This window comes from Chiloscyllium plagiosum, chromosome 38 (assembly GCF_004010195.1).
Source record: "Chiloscyllium plagiosum isolate BGI_BamShark_2017 chromosome 38, ASM401019v2, whole genome shotgun sequence".
Classification (NCBI taxonomy): Eukaryota; Metazoa; Chordata; class Chondrichthyes; order Orectolobiformes; family Hemiscylliidae; genus Chiloscyllium; species Chiloscyllium plagiosum.
This window is the reverse complement of record NC_057747.1, coordinates 22,011,208-22,028,122: the sequence shown is the minus strand read 5'-3', so window position 1 is coordinate 22,028,122 and position 16,915 is coordinate 22,011,208. Positions and strand designations below refer to the sequence as shown.

Sequence of the window (16,915 nt, the reverse complement as noted above, 5' to 3'; positions counted from 1 at the left end):
TTTCAAGACCAGGGAGCATATTTTAAAGATAAGAGGAGGTTTAACAAAGACACAAGGGGCAATTTTTATACATTGAGTAATTTGTGTGTGGAATGAATTTCTAGAGGAATTGATAGATGTAAGTACAGTTACAATATTTAAAAGACATTCATAGGTACATAATAAGAAATGTTTGGATGATATGGGACAAGATTTAGTTTGGGATTATGTTCGGCATGGACTGGTTGAACTGAAGGGTCTGTTTCTGTGCTGTATGACTCTGTGACTAGGTAGACCAGCATTTATGGCCCATCCCTAACTACACGGTGGATGGGCAGTTAGGAGCCAACCACATTGCTGTGGCTCTCGAGTTACACGTAGGTCAGACCAGGTAAGGATGGCAGATTTCATATGAAGAGTGGTAGAGAATTCTGGGATTAGAGATTAGAGATTACTTACAGTGTGGAAACAGGCCCTTCGGCCCAACAAGTCCACACCGACCCGCCGAAGCGTAACCCACCCACACTCTTTATGGCCCATCCCTAACTACACGGTGGATGGGCAGGTAAGAGCCAACCACATTTCTGTGGCTCTCGAGTTACATGTAGGTCAGACCAGGTAAGGATGGCAGATTTCCTTCCCTAAAACAAAATTAATTAACCAGACAGTTTCTTATTTAAATGATAATCACCACACTATAAGTGATCGCTATCTGGCTAATTATTTAAAATGCCAGATTTTATAAATTCTACAGTGGTGCAATTTAAACACACATTCCCAGAACTTTTGTCTGACGTTCCCACAAATCTTGAGCTGTGGCGAATGGATCCTGGACACTGTCTGGAGAAGCCCCAACAACCAAATAATTCTCCCTCCCTCCCTTCATTCACTCATTCCATCACCAATGCTCAGTAGCTGCATTTACACAAGGATCACTGGACAGCAGCTTCCAAACCCACAGCCGCTGTCTTCTGGAAGGACAAGGGCAGCAGATACATGGGAACACCTGCAAGATCTCTTCCAACACACTTACCATCCTGACTTGGAAATACATCGCTGTTCCTTCACTGTCATTGGGTCAAAATCTTGGAACTCTCTCCCTGACAGCATTACACCAAATGACTGCAGCAGTTCAAGAAGGCAGCTCACCCCCACCTTCTGCAGGCTCACTAGGGAAACACTGGTACAGCCAGTTTCTTGATGAATACAAGTGTATTTCATGTAACTGCATGTACGAAGGTGTTCTGAAGTGCTACAAAGAGTTCTACACAGATGCAGATCTTTTTCTTAACATTGAGTCATTTCATATTAGACTCACACACTAGTAGAGGCGTTTTGGGGTGGCATGGTGGCTCAGTGTTTAGCAATACTGTCTCACAGCGCCAGGGACCTGAGTTTGATTCCACCCTCAGGCGATTGTTTGTGTAAAGTTTGCACAATTTCCACGTGTCTGCGTGGGTTTCCTCCAGGTGCTCCGGTTTCCTCCCACAATCCAAAGATGTGCGTGTCGGGTGAATTGGCCATGCTAAATTGCCCGTAGTGTTCAGGGATGTGTAGGTTAGGTGCATTAGTTGGAGGTACATTTAGGGTAATAAGGTAAGGGTCTGGATGGGTTACTCTTCGGAGAGTCAGTGTGGACTAGTTGGGCCGAAGAGCCTGTTTCCATACTGTAGGGATTCTATATTCGAGAGTCTAAAACAGATAAGCTTTTTCAGCTCTGAAGGGGTCATGAGGCAAATTTACCAAAGCGTGCTTACTATAGAGGTCAGATTTAGTTGTGACTCATGACTGCCTTATTGTTTGAGTTGAGAGAGTGGTGCTGGAAAAGCACAGCAGGTCAGGCAGCATCTGAGGAGCAGGAGAATCAACGCTTCGGGCAGAAGGGCTTTTGTAGTTCTCACTTTTGCTTGCCTCAGTATTTGACCTTTGTAAATCAGAAACCACTTCACGCTGGCAGAAGGACCATGTCCAAAAATGAGTTGAGCAAACAGTCCTTGCACACTTCTTCATGCTGCCGCAAGAGGTTGCTGCTATGAATGTTTGCAGCAAATTGCATGTTCAGAGCAACTTTCAGGTCCTGTACCACCCTCACCAAAGCACAATCAGACAAGACTAACAGCAAGAGATTGGGAAGAGTAGACAACAACTTGGACAAATAGGAAGGTTTTACAGTTAAAATCTTAAAGGAGGGCTGGAAAGTTGAGGCTGGAGGGAAGGACGGCTTTAGAAGAGTCATTCAGAGCATGTAACTTTGAAGTCAGATTATTAAGACAGCACAAACTGTGTGAGGATAGTATGCTCACTCCAGAGCTGGAGGAGATGTTTTTGGGAGGGAACGGGAGAGAGGAAATTGCAGGGCTAGCTGAGGTTACGGAGATAGGGAGAAGCAGGGATAAAGATTTGAAAACAAGGAGGAGAGCTTTACATCATGATTTGGAGATGCCGGTGTTGGACTGGGGTGTACAAAGTTAAAAATCACATAACACCAGGTTATAATCCAACAGGTTTAATTGGAAGCATTGGCTTTCGGAGTGCCACTCCATCAGGTTGTTGTGGAGTACACAATGACCTGATGAAGGAGCAGCGCTCTGAAAGCTAGTGCTTCCAATTAAACCTGTTGGACTATAACCTGGTGTTATGTGATTTTTAGCTTTAAATTAGGAATTGTGATAAACAGGGCCAGCCTTTGGACAATAATTGCTGGTCTCATCAATGCAGCCCACATCCTATGAATGAATTTTTAAAAGATAGTGACATTCTATTACACAACCCAGATGCATTGGTCAATGGAAGGTTATACTGATATCATCCACATACCGAAATGACAAAAATGAACAACTATCTTGGGAAGCAGCATAATTTACACTCAATTTCACAATTGGGTTTGCAGTATAAATGCTGGCAAATGGGTCTAGGTCGGATTGGGATGTCTTGTCAGTGCAGATAAGTTGGACTAAAGGGTCTGTTTCCGTGCTATATGACTCTATAAACTCTTCAGCGTTATAGATACACTGTCCCAAAGGATGATCCAGTCATTTCACTTTAAATGTAACATCTGTTTATTTAACAGTATTCCTTGAGTTTTACAATAATTGTCATCTTCAAATAATTATTAACATTTATTAAGAGTTTTTAAGTTTGTCTGAGTTGGATCTGGAAGAGATAAAATGGCAGCAGTGTCCTTTCAGGTCAGAAGTTAAGGGCACCAATCGACTAGCTTTACAGGAACTGGACCATCCATAGAATTCTTTTTAATAACCAGCCATGTAATTTTTGTTCTCGCTACTACAGTGCTAAACGGTTCCACACTTCCTGCACCACATACATTGCAAGCGAGGGTCACATTCAGAGTGTAACTCTCGGTCTGTCTTTCCAACAGCATGCTGTAATCCCACCCTGTAGCAGCACCCAGAATAACACATCAGATTCCTACAGTGAATATCTCGGCAGTGTATGGTCAAATAGGGGTGAATCAAGGAAGTGACCTGAATAAATTTGTGGTAAAGCTACCGATCATTCTCCCCATTTTGTCTGAGCATGTGTGGAAATGTGTGCTTCAATGTTGAACTCCTTGTGTTTTCCACCACACTGACCTGAAACATTGATTAATTTCAGTGCCACAAACATTGCTAAGCTGTTGTTCCCAGTTATTTCTTTGTTTCCACATTTCCAGCTGCTAGTAATCTTTTCTCATTGTTCCAATTCATATTTGTGTTATTGCTGTGAACCCCTCTATTATCACATGACTCTGCCTCAACTCCAACCCACCAGGTTCTGAAACATTCATTTGCACCTTTTGTAACTTTCATAAGAAACAGGAGCAGGAGAAGGCCGCTCAGCCCCTTGAGCATTCAATAGGATCATGACTGCTCCAACATTCCTCACCTCCACTTTCCAGGCTCAACTCTTCCAATGCACTCTGGATTGGTCTCCCATATTCTACCCTCCTGAAACTTCAGGTCAGCTAAAGCTCTGCTGACCACGTCTGAACTCAAAGCAAGTCTCGTTCTGATTGCCCCTGTGCTCACTAGCCTAACGTGATTCCTGGTCAAGCAACATCATGGTGTCAAATTCTGCCGAGCTTCACCCCTCCATACCTCGGTAATCTCATTCAGTCTCACAATTCTCTGAAATATCAGTACCTCTCCACTTCTGCTCTCGTGTAGAACTCCTGGTTTTGTTGCTCCACCATTGGTGGCCGTGCCTTGAGGTGTCCAGGCCTCAAGGTCTGGAGTACAGTCCCTACATGTCTCCATTTTGCTGCCTCCTCTTCCTCCCTAAAACCTACCTCCTTGACCAAACCATCTGATCTAATATCTCTGTGTGGCTCAGTGTCAAACTTACTTTATTTTTGCCCTTGGGGAGCACCTTGGAATGCTTTATTGCACTGAAGGCGCTATAGTAATAGTAATTGTTGCTGCAGCCAAATTCACCAATCCAGAGAGCAAATATTTCTCTGCAGTGGACTAAAGGTGTAGTCACAGAGATGAAAAGGCCATTTTCCCAACTCACCAGTCCATCAAGACCTCATAACAGACACATGCCTCTGACCTCTCAACTCTTGCTGAATTATAGTCACCTCAATCCTGAAACGCTCAGCTCCCTTGTTAGCCAGGAATAGAGAAAGGCTTGCAAGTTAATTTCTGGGGAGAAGTGGCCATTCATAGAATCAAAATTTGGCCTGACTGTTGCTACCAGAACAGATTAGAGTGGTGCCGGAAAAGCCCAGCAGGTCAGGCAGCATCCAAGGAGCAGGAAAATCAATGTTCCAGGCAAAAGCCCTTCATCAGAAACGTCTATCGCCATACTAAAGCACTAACCACGTGAAACCAAATCAGCTTTGATTGAGTTAGATATTAGTTTGACGTAATTCCTGTGTCTTCACATGATCTCTTTTCATTCACAGATGGTTGAGCAGTCCATAGCAAACATGATGAAACCCTTCAAGTCCTACTCTGGGGTTCAGGTTCACGTCACTGTGTAATGATCCACCTCCCGCCCAACAGTCATCCTCCCCAACATCTACGTCAAAGGAGGGATTAATATATTTATCTCTTTTTTTAAAAAAGACAATGGCTCACCTTTGCTAAAATAGCAAACTTTACGCAAGATCTTTAGGCTTGTACAGTAACTACTGGTATCTCAAAAGTCACAGCCTAAGACTGTCGTATATGAGATGATATGGAAATTCAGTTTCAGTGAGTAACCTGTAACAAGCCAAGTGACAGTGTTGGGGGCTAACCCATAAGTGTCTCTGTCTCTTCTCTAACAGGCTTCCAAAGGAACAACAGGGTAACAGCTGCAGGGTTTCCAGTGGTAACACAGCCCATAGTGAGAAGGGTCACTGCCAGATCTGTGGGACACTTTATTCACCCAACAGGGATGAGGGAGGCCAATCTGCCCAAATAGCCCTAGCCCCACCCTGAGCATATTATCACATTTCTCACCCCACCCGGCCTCGGTCCTTATCAAACCCTGGCCCTTCTCAGCCTCACAAATGGATGATTCACCCACAATGGAAAACCCTTTCGAAATCTCTTCTCTGCTCCCGCAGCAATACTCAAGAGTCCAATAAAAACACCCACTCTTAAAAAATGACAATCCAGCAGCAACCAAAGGTCACAAAGACTTTTGGGGAGTAGATCCAGACTCTGTATGAGCAGGCATACAGTTTAACATCTCATTTCTTCCAAGTCCTGGGAAATAAAACCGGAAGAGGCTCAGAAATTCCATCTGATGCCAGTTGCTCATTTGGGAACGAGGATCACTAGATGGTTAGTCAAAGGCAATAGTGGACTAATGGAGTTTGGTCACAGATGGTCACACTGAATGGTGAAAAACACCCAAGGGGTCTTGTCCACTTCCCATATTTCAGGGCACAGTACAAAGACTAGATCTACTCTACAATGGGACCTGCCTCCCTCATTTGGAGTCTTTAGATTATTGTTGGTTTCTTGGCCTTCTAGGCATCCATTGATGAGAACAGGGGTCATTTTGAATTTTGTTTCAGGAAAGAGAGAAGGAATGAGATTGATCCGGTATACTGCTGTCTAAATAAACAGTGTAACATTGTCATGTATACTAAAACAAGTTGTTAAAAACAGCCTATGATTCATTGTCAGAATGAATTTTATGAAACGCACATTCAATTGACTCTGACTTTTACACATTATTATTTAACATTTATGGGAGGGGGTGTGTGGGAGGAGATGGAAAGCAGATGTGAACAGCTGGATGAAGGGGAAAGGAATGTGAAACACGACATAAATAAAATTATCCATGGCAGCTACCACAACTCATTGCGGTGATGGTCGGTGATGCCACATGAAGGAATGTGGCAATGGGAAACTCCAGCTCCTTAACCTCTTGTCGACAACGATCGAGGAACCTGCAGCGAGGTAGCAGCAACCCTCCAGCGAGTCCCAACGAGATGCAGAACCACAAACCAGGTCTGCCAATGCCTGCCACTCCTGACCTGTGGCAACGCCACCTTATCCTAAAGGAATATATTATATATTTGTATATATAGCTCTATTCGTCTGTCCCGTGGAAATACAGCAGTTGTTTGGCGTGGCTCGGGCCTCCTTGTTTGCCATGGGTACGCCTTTCCTCTCACGTGCTCGAGAGAGAAGACCAGAACCGGGGCAGGAGTCACCATCCAGAAATTCAGAGTAAAGTAGATGATGTTTCAAGACCTGCCATTGGGTGGCGCTTGCCATGCTTGGCACATGCAACCATGGTCCTGCCCTGTAATGATGCAATTAGTAAACAGGCTCTCTGCCCACCACACCACAACAGTATTGGTGCCCTCTGGATCAATCCCTGCAAATCCAGTCTTTCGGAAAGGGAGCCATTTGATGCACCAGCCAGTCCCTGAACTACGCATGCGCCAACCAACACAAGCAGCCACCACTGGCACTACACTACAGTCAGAAGTTGTAACTGAACGTACAACATGCTAGTCTCAGTGCAAACCCTGACTGAGCAAGAGGGTTATAGCTTGTGCTTAGTGTTGGCAGAGTGTCGGTAACTCCGGCGCTCCGATGTGTTGCGTTTGACTCGGATGGCCATGACCGGTGGCTCCTGGTGTAGGGACGGGCTGGAGTGGGACTTTGTCAAGCCATTCCCTTCACTCTCAATGTTGTCGAACAGGGCGGATTCAAACTTGTCCAGATCGTCCGTTCCTGATTTCAGCTTGGCACGCAGCAGCGAGACATACGTGCTGAACCTCATTTTCTATCAGAAAGAAAGCGCACAACTTTAACATTTCTCATCCATCAAAGGCATAAAGGTGACATCAGTCTGAAATGGTGGTGTTCCTAAACCAGGGGCCATTAGATACTGCTGAAAAGAGAGAGTTGTGGCTGAAGTTTTTCATCTCACACCATCAGGACATGTGCAAGAATGCCAAATTTCCAACAGTCATGACAATTTATTGAGGAGAAAAAGGATGCTGACTTGTTACTCAGCCTGTTGACACTCCATTCACAACATTTGTAGTTATCTGTTGATACTGGAATTATCTTGCCATTGTCTCTCCACCTATATATTCTGTGCTTGTGCACCTCCCTCCACTTCACCTGATGAAGGAGCAGTGCTCCAAAAGATTTGTGATTTCAAGTAAATCTGTGTGAGAACTGTTATTTACAAATGTAAATGGACCAGCTTACAAGTTCAAGTGTCTGTCCTGATGAGTTTATGATGAAAAGCTTCAGCGACATGCCTTTCTTTTTAGCATTATTCAATCCTTCCTTACCAAGAAAGGATAAGACAGTCACCAAGAAATCCTTAGTGAATTGAAAAATAACTACATGATCTAGAAAGTGGTCACACTGTGGAATTCAGCGCAAGATTGAGTTCAGACAAGTAGCATAAGCAAATTGAAGGGGAAGTTAGGTAAAGACATGGGAGCAGAAATTAGGCTAATCAGCCCATCAAGTCTGATCTGCCATTCAATCATGGGGGTGGCACGGTGGCTCAGTGGTTAGCACTGCTGCCTCACAGTGCCAGGGACCCAGGCTTGATTCCAGCCTCGGGCGACTGTCTATGTGCAGTTTGCACATTCTCCCCGTGTCTGTGTGGGTTTCCTCCGGGTGCTCCGGTTTCCTCCCACGGTCCAAAGATGTGCAGGTCAGGTGAATTGGCCATGCTAAATTGCCCGTAGTGTTAGGTATATGTCATAGGGAAATGAGTCTGAATAGGTTAGTCTTCGGAGGGTTGGTGTGGACTTGTTGGGCCAGAGGGCCTGTTTCCACACTGTTGGGGAAATTAAAGACGTGGGGGCGAAAGGGAAAGGAGGATATATTAAGAGGGGCAGGTGAAGTATCGGTGAGAGGAGACTCAGTAAAGCTGACAAAGACCGGTTAGACCGAGTAGGTTCACACCGTAGTGTGAAACAAAGATTTGTCACATGGACCTTTTTACACCAAACAAAAGAGGAGTGAAGAACAATTATGTGAGATAAATCTATGCCCATTAGCTGCTGTGGTCAGTTTTATTCACCACAAATTGTCCATTCATGTATTAATGAACCAGATAGCCATTGAAACAACCATTGGTGACCATTAGAGAAAAGCCAAACATCAGGATGGTGAAAATCTGAAACAAACACAAGGAGTTGGGAGGTCATGTTGAGGTTGTACAGAATGTTCTAGTATAATGCAACAGTTGTGTTCCTCTGTAACCTCGCGCTATAGAAAACCACGCTGTAGACGATTGCCATAGAAAATCCACTACACCCATTCAGTAGAAATTTCACGTTGTAGCCAATTTGCGCTGACGAAATGCGCGTGATAACAGTGCACACAACGTTTATGAGGTCTCTTCTGGATTACTGTGTCTAGTTCTGGTTGCCCAGTTATAGCAAGGATACTATTAAACTGGAGATTATTCAGAAGAGATTTACCAAGATGTTGCCGGGTATGGAAGGTTTAAGTTATAAAGAAAGGCTGGATAGGCTGAGACTTAGAAGAGTAGGAGGTTGAGAGGAGACATTAGAGAGGTTTATACAATCATGAGGGTATAGACAGAAATAATGGTAGGTGTCTTTTCCCTAGGATGGGGTATTTCAAGACTAGGGGGCATATTTTTAGGGTGAGAGGAGAGAGATTTAAGAAAGACTTGAAAGGCAAAATTGTTTTACACAGAGGGTGGTTCGCAAGGAAGTGGTGGACGCGAGTCCAGTTACAACGTTTAAAAGATACTTAGATAATTACATGTACAGGAAAGGTTTGGAAGGATATGGCCCAGGAGTAGGAAGGCTGGTCTAGCTTAGTTTGGGATTATGTTCGGCATAGACTGGTTGGACCGAAGGGTCTGTTTCTGTGCTGTACCGCTCTATGAATGCTGGAGAAACTCAACAGGCCTGGCAGTATCTGTGTAGAGAGAAAAACTGAGTTTATGTTTCACGTTTGGTATCACTCACCTTTAGAATGGTTCAGTTCTCAAAATCAGCTCTGAAGAAGAACCAAACTAGACTCCAAACACGAACTCAGTTTCTCTCTCCACAGATGCTGCCAGACCTGCAGAGTTTCTCCAGCATTGTCTGTGATTGCATCGATAATAACTGTTATGATCACTATTACTGGAATTGGCTTTCAACTTCAGATTAATTAATCAATGTAAATTCCATCAGGGATTTGAACCCTTGCCCCAGAGTCTTAGTCTAGGTCTCTGGATTACTAGCCTCATTGTCAGTCTGGCTCCCTCAAGTTTAGTCTCCCCAGTGGGATTGTTTCTACACTTACCTCAAATTCCAGGTATTCTTCCTTCTGTTTGTATTCATCCAGCTCTTTGCCTTTAACTTTCTTGTCAGGAGGATATGAGCGATGCTCGGTCAGATCCACAGTCATCGATTTGAGTCGGGTATCGTGAGCCTTTATCTGCTCCTCCTTCGAGATTCACAGTTACAAAAATAAACAAAATAAAATTAGATTGTCGCTCCCCCTCACCAAGTGATATGTCAAAGCTGCCATGGCCCTCGTCTGCTTTGGTAAATCTTCATGTCTATGATGGCTCTGGTAAAACAGAAACCTTTCACAATCAAGACCACCGTCATTAGCAGGTATCTCAGCCAGAGCAGGAATCCAACTTGCACAATTAGCACTGAGATGCACGTCTACTAGGCTAACTGCTTCTTCCCAGTTAGTCAGAAAACTTAAAACTCACATGTTCCTGCTGTACCCTCTTCCAGCCACCAGAGAGTGCTATTACACTACCAGAACCAACTAGTGTCAGCTGTGGATCAGTGGTTGGCACTCTTACTCAGAGTTCATAGAATTCCTACAGTGTGGTAACAGGCCATTTGGCTCAACAAGTCCACACCGACCTTCCACAGAGTATCCCACCGAGACCTGTTCTCCTGCCCTACATTGCCCCTGATTAATGCACCTAACCTATGCATCCCTGAACACTATGAGCAATTTAGCACCTAACCTGCACATCCTTGGACTGTGGGAGGAAACCAGAGCACCCGGAGGAAACCCACACAGACACACACAGGGAGAATGTGCAAACTCCACACTGACAGTTGCCAGAGGGTGGAATCGAACCCAGGTCCCTGGCACTGTGAGGCGGCAGTGCTAATCACTGAGCCACCGTGTCACCCAGGTGACAGGTTCAATTTCCACTCCAGTCACTTGAACAAATGGTCTCAGTTGACACTCCAACAGAGCGGTTAGGGCTCTGTGCACTGGAATTTGGAAAAATAAGAGATGATCTCATTGAGACATACAGAAGGGGTTTGACAGGATAAATGCTAAGAGGATGATTCCCCTGATGAAGGGCTTTTGCCCGAAACGTCGATTTTCCTGCTCCTCAGATGCTGCCTGACCTGCTGTGCTTTTCCAGCACCACTCTAATCTCGACCTTGATTCCCCTAATTGCAGAGTCTCAGAATAAAGCTGAATCAGTCTAAGACAAAGATAAGGAGTAATTTCTTCTCTCAGCGTATTGAGTGTCTTTGGAACTACTTGTGTCAAGAAGATGTGTGTATACCTTTAAGAGAGTTAAAAGCAGCAGAACCAATGGACCCAGCATCAAGTATACTCAAAAATGGTAACAAAGTAACACTGGGTCTGTTGCTTTGAGACAAAAACAAATATGAATTTCAGCCAATCAGTTTAAATTATACCCAAAACATATCAAACTCCCATCAAGATTGAATTGAGTATATTGACAATCTTAAAAGCCAATGACACAATCCAATTTTCTGGAGTATAAGACTGGGGAAATTGAACAGTTGAGAGGAGTACTGCCACGGCCCAGCCTGTAAACAGGCTGCTTCAAAACCGCTCTCTCTTAAAAGTACCTTTTCAATCAGTAACCTGTGATGCAGAAATTCCTAACAAGGAGAAAAGAAGACACAGTAAGATCCGAAGACAAGAACATCCAGCTGTCTGCTTTTGAGATAAGAAGTGTTGTTTTGTAAATCTTCATTGCGAGCTTTATCGGACTAGTATTATAGAAGGGAAGGTAACAGGTAAGTTTGAAGAAATTGTAAATAGTGGTTAGTTAATTATTCTCTGTTTCATTTTAAGAAATAAAGTGGTTAATTTTTACTTTACATAGTTCTTGGCCACTCCAATGTTTACAGATTACTGCACGGGATAAATCTTTTCGTGTTCCTTGTTTTAAATTGAGCAGGAAGGTTTAGCCCATGTCGTAACACTTGCCACAGAGAGCTGTGTTGGCAGAGTCTTTGTGTGTATTTAAGGCTAAGACAGATAGATTCTCGATTAGTCAGGGAAACGGGAACATGGAAAGTGGACATGAGAAATGTTGGATTAGCCGTGATTCTATTGAATGGCAGACTTGAAGGGCCTAATGGCTTACTCCTGTTCCTATTCCTCATGGAGTGCATAGAGAATGCTGCACTGTCAGAGATGCTGTCTTTTAGATGCAACATTAAATGGAGGCCTTGCCCGGTCTGTCGGGTGCATGCCAAACGTCCCATGACATTATCCTGAAAAGCAATATAGCTCTCTGTTCAGGCCATTCTCTCAATCACCTTCACAATAACAAAATAACTTCTCATTGCTGCTATGTTTCCTACGTTACGACAAAGATTACATTTCTAAAATTGTAAAGTGCTTTGGGATATCTTGAAGATGTGAAAGGTGCCTCAGTCAGGAGGTTGGAGATATTTAAGGTGGATATTAATAAATGTATGTTATTGGTGGTGGTCTATGTGATGCAACTCACACTGAGCAGTTACTGGTTTAGCTAATAAGAGACTGCTACAATGAGCTATCCCATGGCATGAATCAAAGTCAAGATTGTCATTTCACAACAGGATCCCCGAGTGTATTCAGAAGAGACCATGGCTGGCACTGACAGTGTTCAAGTTCCACGTGCTTCACTAACATCTCTGAACATTTTGGTTAAAAAATAGCTAGCTCTGAAGATTTGAAAGGTACAATTCTGGGGACATGGGATATACCTGAAGAGCACAAATGTAAGACTGCATTTACTACCCATCCCGATCTGTCCCCTGACCGAAGAAGCTTGATAGCTCATTTCAGAGGGCAGTTATAAGTCATTGCTGAGGGTCTGGAGTCACCTGTAGGTCTGACCAGATACATATGACAGATTTCATTACCTGAAGGACACTGGTGAATTAGATGGGGTTTTAAAACACTCAATGATTATTTCGTGGCCATCGTCACTGAGATTAGCTCTCAATTCCAGGTTAATTAATTCAATTTAAACCCCACTGGCTGCTATGGTGGGATTTGAACTCAATCCGCAGGACGCTAACTGTGCCTTTGGATTACTGGTCCAGGAACACTGCCACCATCTCCTCTCATGTGGTGGCACTAACCTCCTTTTCCTGCTGCTAATATCTCACTGATATTTTTTATCCCTAAGTTCCGTGTCCAACTCGGAGCAGATCACTCACCAGGGAGAGTCTGGTCAGTGTGGTGGGAAGCAGAGGACGGCTGAACCTCTTCTGGGAACCAATGGCTGCTGGGAAGGGTGGCGCAGAAAACATGGCCGACACCAGGTTTATGCGGGTGATCCAGGATTGCATCAGCTCTGCGTTTCTGAAAGGGAAAGGCATTCAGTTTCCAAGATGGGCACTCAAGCAAGAAACACACAGCAAAACCTCAGGCCTTTCAGCTCATCACTCCAGTCTAACCCTATCGCATCTTGCTGCATCCCACTCACTCCCTCATTACAAGGACGTTCTTATAAGGAGAGGTTGAGTACGTTAGGCCTGAACTCATTGGAGTATAGAAAAACGAGAGGTGACCTTGTTGAATATGCAAGTTTCTTAAGGGGTTTTTCAAGATATATGTGGAAAGGTTATTCCTACTTGTGGGGGACTCTAGGATCAGGAGGTAAGGCCTCAGAATAAGGAGTCCCCCATTTAAGACACAGATGAGGAGGAATTTTCTCTCTCAGAAGGTGGAATTCTTTAGCGCAGAGGGCTGTAGAGCGTGAGTCATTAATTATATTGAAGGCTGAGATTGATTTTTAATCAGTGAAGAAATCAAGGATGATGGGAAAAGGCAGAAAAGTGAAGGCGAGGGTCACCTGATCAGCCGAGATCTCAGTGAATGGCAGTGCAGCCTCGATGGGCCGAATGGCCTACTTCTGCACCATGATCACATCCAATAGAGTAATCCCACTCACGGCCCAGTTACCTGACCCATCTGCTCATTCCTCCCTCTCTTTAAATCACACTCACACCCCCAGCCAAAATCTAATCCTATTTACCACCACCACCACCCCAACGTCCAACCCCATCCACTCACTCCCCAAATGTGTGTAATCTCAGTCGCTCGCTCAAGCATCCACCACATTCTAACAGAAGGTGGAAAGAAACAGAGTGGAAAGATAATTGAGGTCCATGTGACTGCCCACTGAATTGATTCACTGTCTATGACTGGCTCTCCGCACATTTACCTTGTCCTAGTGGGAGAGTCAGGTCAGCGATCTACCAGATCCTATAAAATCTAGCCACTCACGGAGCTTGGAGAAGGAATATTCTCCAATCGGCTGTCTTCAGGTAGAAGACATTGGGTTTCTTGCTGTAGTCAGCTGCCCGGACCGCCAATGAGTGATGGATGCTGATAGCATTCTTCAGGTCATCTTCTGACAGCTGTCTGTCGGACTTGTACTCATCCTGTTACAAGCAAAAAGACAAGGAAATTAATCAATACGTCCTTTACAACCCAGAGCCTTCAGTGAAGAGCACAATCTTCTCCTTCGAACAGTCCTCACCTCGAAATGTACCCCCACCCGAGTGGAACTCTCTGCTCTTTCCAGTCTGGCAGTTAGACACACCACTGTTCTGCCATTCTCACTTAATATCAACATCTTCCTCCCCCAGCACTGCACCCCATCCTCCACACTTCCCAACAGCTCCGATGGAGAGTCATCTAAACTCAAAACGTTAGCTTGGAAAGGCTGGGCTTGATTTAGCAGGAATTCCGAACAGTCAAAGATGCCTTGATTGCAATGGCAGTGTTCCTACCTCTGAGCCAGGGTTTCAAGCCCCATCTGCTCTCGAGGTGTGTGGTAACATCTCTGAGCAGGTTAGTTAGAAATGGCTACAAGACACGGGGAACATGGAAAAGGAGGTTTGTTCTTCTGGGCCAATCCATGACTAGCGGGCACTGTTTTAGAATTATAGACAATGTTGAAAATCACACAACACCAGGTTATAGTCCAACTGGTTTACTTGGAAGTATAAGCTTTTGGATGGCTGCTCCTTCGTCAGGTAGTACTCCAATCGCTTGTACTTTCAAATGAACCTGTTGGACTATAACCTGGTGTTGTGAGATTTTTAACTTTCTCCACCTCAGTCGAAAACCGGTACCTCCACATCTTCAAATCAGTGGTCATTCTTTTAGGACAGGGATGAGGAGATTTTTATTCTCTCAGAGGGCTGTGCAACTTTGGAACTCTTGTCCTCAGAAAGTGATGGAAAGGGGATCCACTGAATATTTTTACAGCAGAGTCATAGTCCTACAGCACCTTCGATCCAACCAGTCCACGTCGACCATGGTCCCAAACTAAATGAGTCCCACCTGCCTGCATTGGCTCATATCCCTTCAGCCTTTTGTGTTCATGAACTCATCCAAATGTCTTTTAAAGGTTGTAACTGTACCTGCTTCCATCATTTCCTCTCTCAGTTCATTCCATACACAAACCACTCTCTTCCTTGAAAGGTTGCCTTCATGTCCTTTATAAATCTTTCTCCTCTCACCTTAAAAATATGACCCCTAGTTTTGAACTCCCCAACCCTTGGGAAAAGACCCTTGTCATTCACCTGATCTATGCCCCTAATGATTTTATAAACCTCTATAAAGTCACCCCTCAACCACCTATGCTCCAGTGAAAAAAGCCCCGGTTTTATTCAGCCTATCTTTATATTTCAAACCCTCCATTCCTGGCAACACCCTGGTAAATCTTGTCAGAACCCTCTCCAGTTTAATAATACTCTTCTTACAACAGAACTGCACACAGTACTCCAGCAGAGACCTCACTAAGGTCCTGTACAACCTCAACATGATGTCCCAGCTCCTACACTCCAAGGTCTAGCTTGCAAGATGTGCATAGGTTTCTGTTGGATACAGAATCGAAGGTTATCAGGGATGGATGAGAACATGGAATTCAAAACATAATCAGATCAGCTGCGATCAGCCTTGAATTCATCTAATTATCCCTTTCTATTAATGAGTGTCAAAGGTCAATTTTAATCTAAGCACTTTACTGTGCCCGATATTCCTGTTTATTCATCTCCAGTCAATGCCAACTCTGTTGCCCATGGAGTTGCACTATTTCCCATGATCCAACAGCCCTTTGGGAAGCCTGGCAGACTGAGGAAAACAAACGACTCCCCATCCACTGGGACCTCAGCAGCAACCCTCCCCACCCCATGGAATCACGCAGGTCCATCGGGATGCCCCACACACTCCACCTCCCACAACATTACTTCAACCCCGATGAAGTTTGGAAAACGGCATATTTTTGACACCTCGTGCCAGATTCCTGACAGCGGGAGATCCCTGGTTTCGATCTTTTGCAAAGTCTGTTGGCAAACCAGCCGCATCCACACAAACTGTGGCAGATCCGAATTCTCAGAGTACAAATTAAAAATTCTTCCAACGTGTGATTGAGCTCACCCAGAACCAATCACAGACCTCAAAACCCCATCCACAAATAACAAAATGATCGACTCCAATACTCCTGATGAACCTCTCTGGTTTACCTACTTGAACGCAAAATTGCAGTTGATAGTCCACACCTACATCTGGAGGGAAGGGCCACCAAAGTGTTAAAAGGAGTACACTTCCATCTTGAGCCTTCCAGTTAGGAATGGGACACATAATAAGAACATACCTTGGAGAACATGGCACAGTTCACCCACGCTCCAACACACTCCTTGGATACCCAATCTCAGCCATGTCCAATGACTGGAAAGGATTAAATCACAGCAAAATGCAAGAGGGAGAATTGCTCAGACTTCTTATGACTAACTGTACCTCACTGTTGGTCTCGGGCCAGCAATAACATAACTTTAAAAAAAATTCAGTCATAGGATGTGGGCATCACTGACTGGAACGTTGGTTAAGCCACTTTTGGAAGACTGTGTGCAATTCTGGTCTCCCTCCTGTACGACGGATGTTGTGAAACTTGAAAGGGTTCAGAAAAGATTTACAAGGATGTTGCTAGGGTTGGAGGATTTGAGTTATAGGGAGAAGCTGAACAGGCTGGGGCTGTTTTCCCTGGAGCGCCGGAGGCTGAGGGGTGACCTTATAGAGGTTTATAAAATCATGAGGGGCATGGATAGGATAAATAGACAAAGTCTTTTCACTGGGGTGGAGGAGTCCAGAACTAGAGGGCATAGGTTTAGGGTGAGAGGGGAAAGATCTAAAAGGGATCTAAGGGGCAACTTTTTCACACAGAGGGTGGTACATGTATGGAA

The 16,915-nt window shown here is 44.5% G+C and overlaps 1 protein-coding gene across 1 annotated transcript in view; it reads right to left on the bottom strand.

Moving 5' to 3' along the window:
* Positions 1-3,028: 3,028 nt before the first annotated feature.
* Positions 3,029-16,915, bottom strand: part of LOC122541902 (PH and SEC7 domain-containing protein 1-like) — a 169,900-nt gene continuing 156,013 nt past the window's right edge. The window contains 4 exon segments of the mRNA XM_043679086.1: positions 3,029-7,215; positions 9,726-9,869; positions 12,878-13,022; positions 13,950-14,107. Coding sequence (XP_043535021.1) covers positions 6,973-7,215; positions 9,726-9,869; positions 12,878-13,022; positions 13,950-14,107 — 690 coding nt within the window. The 3' untranslated portion in view covers positions 3,029-6,972.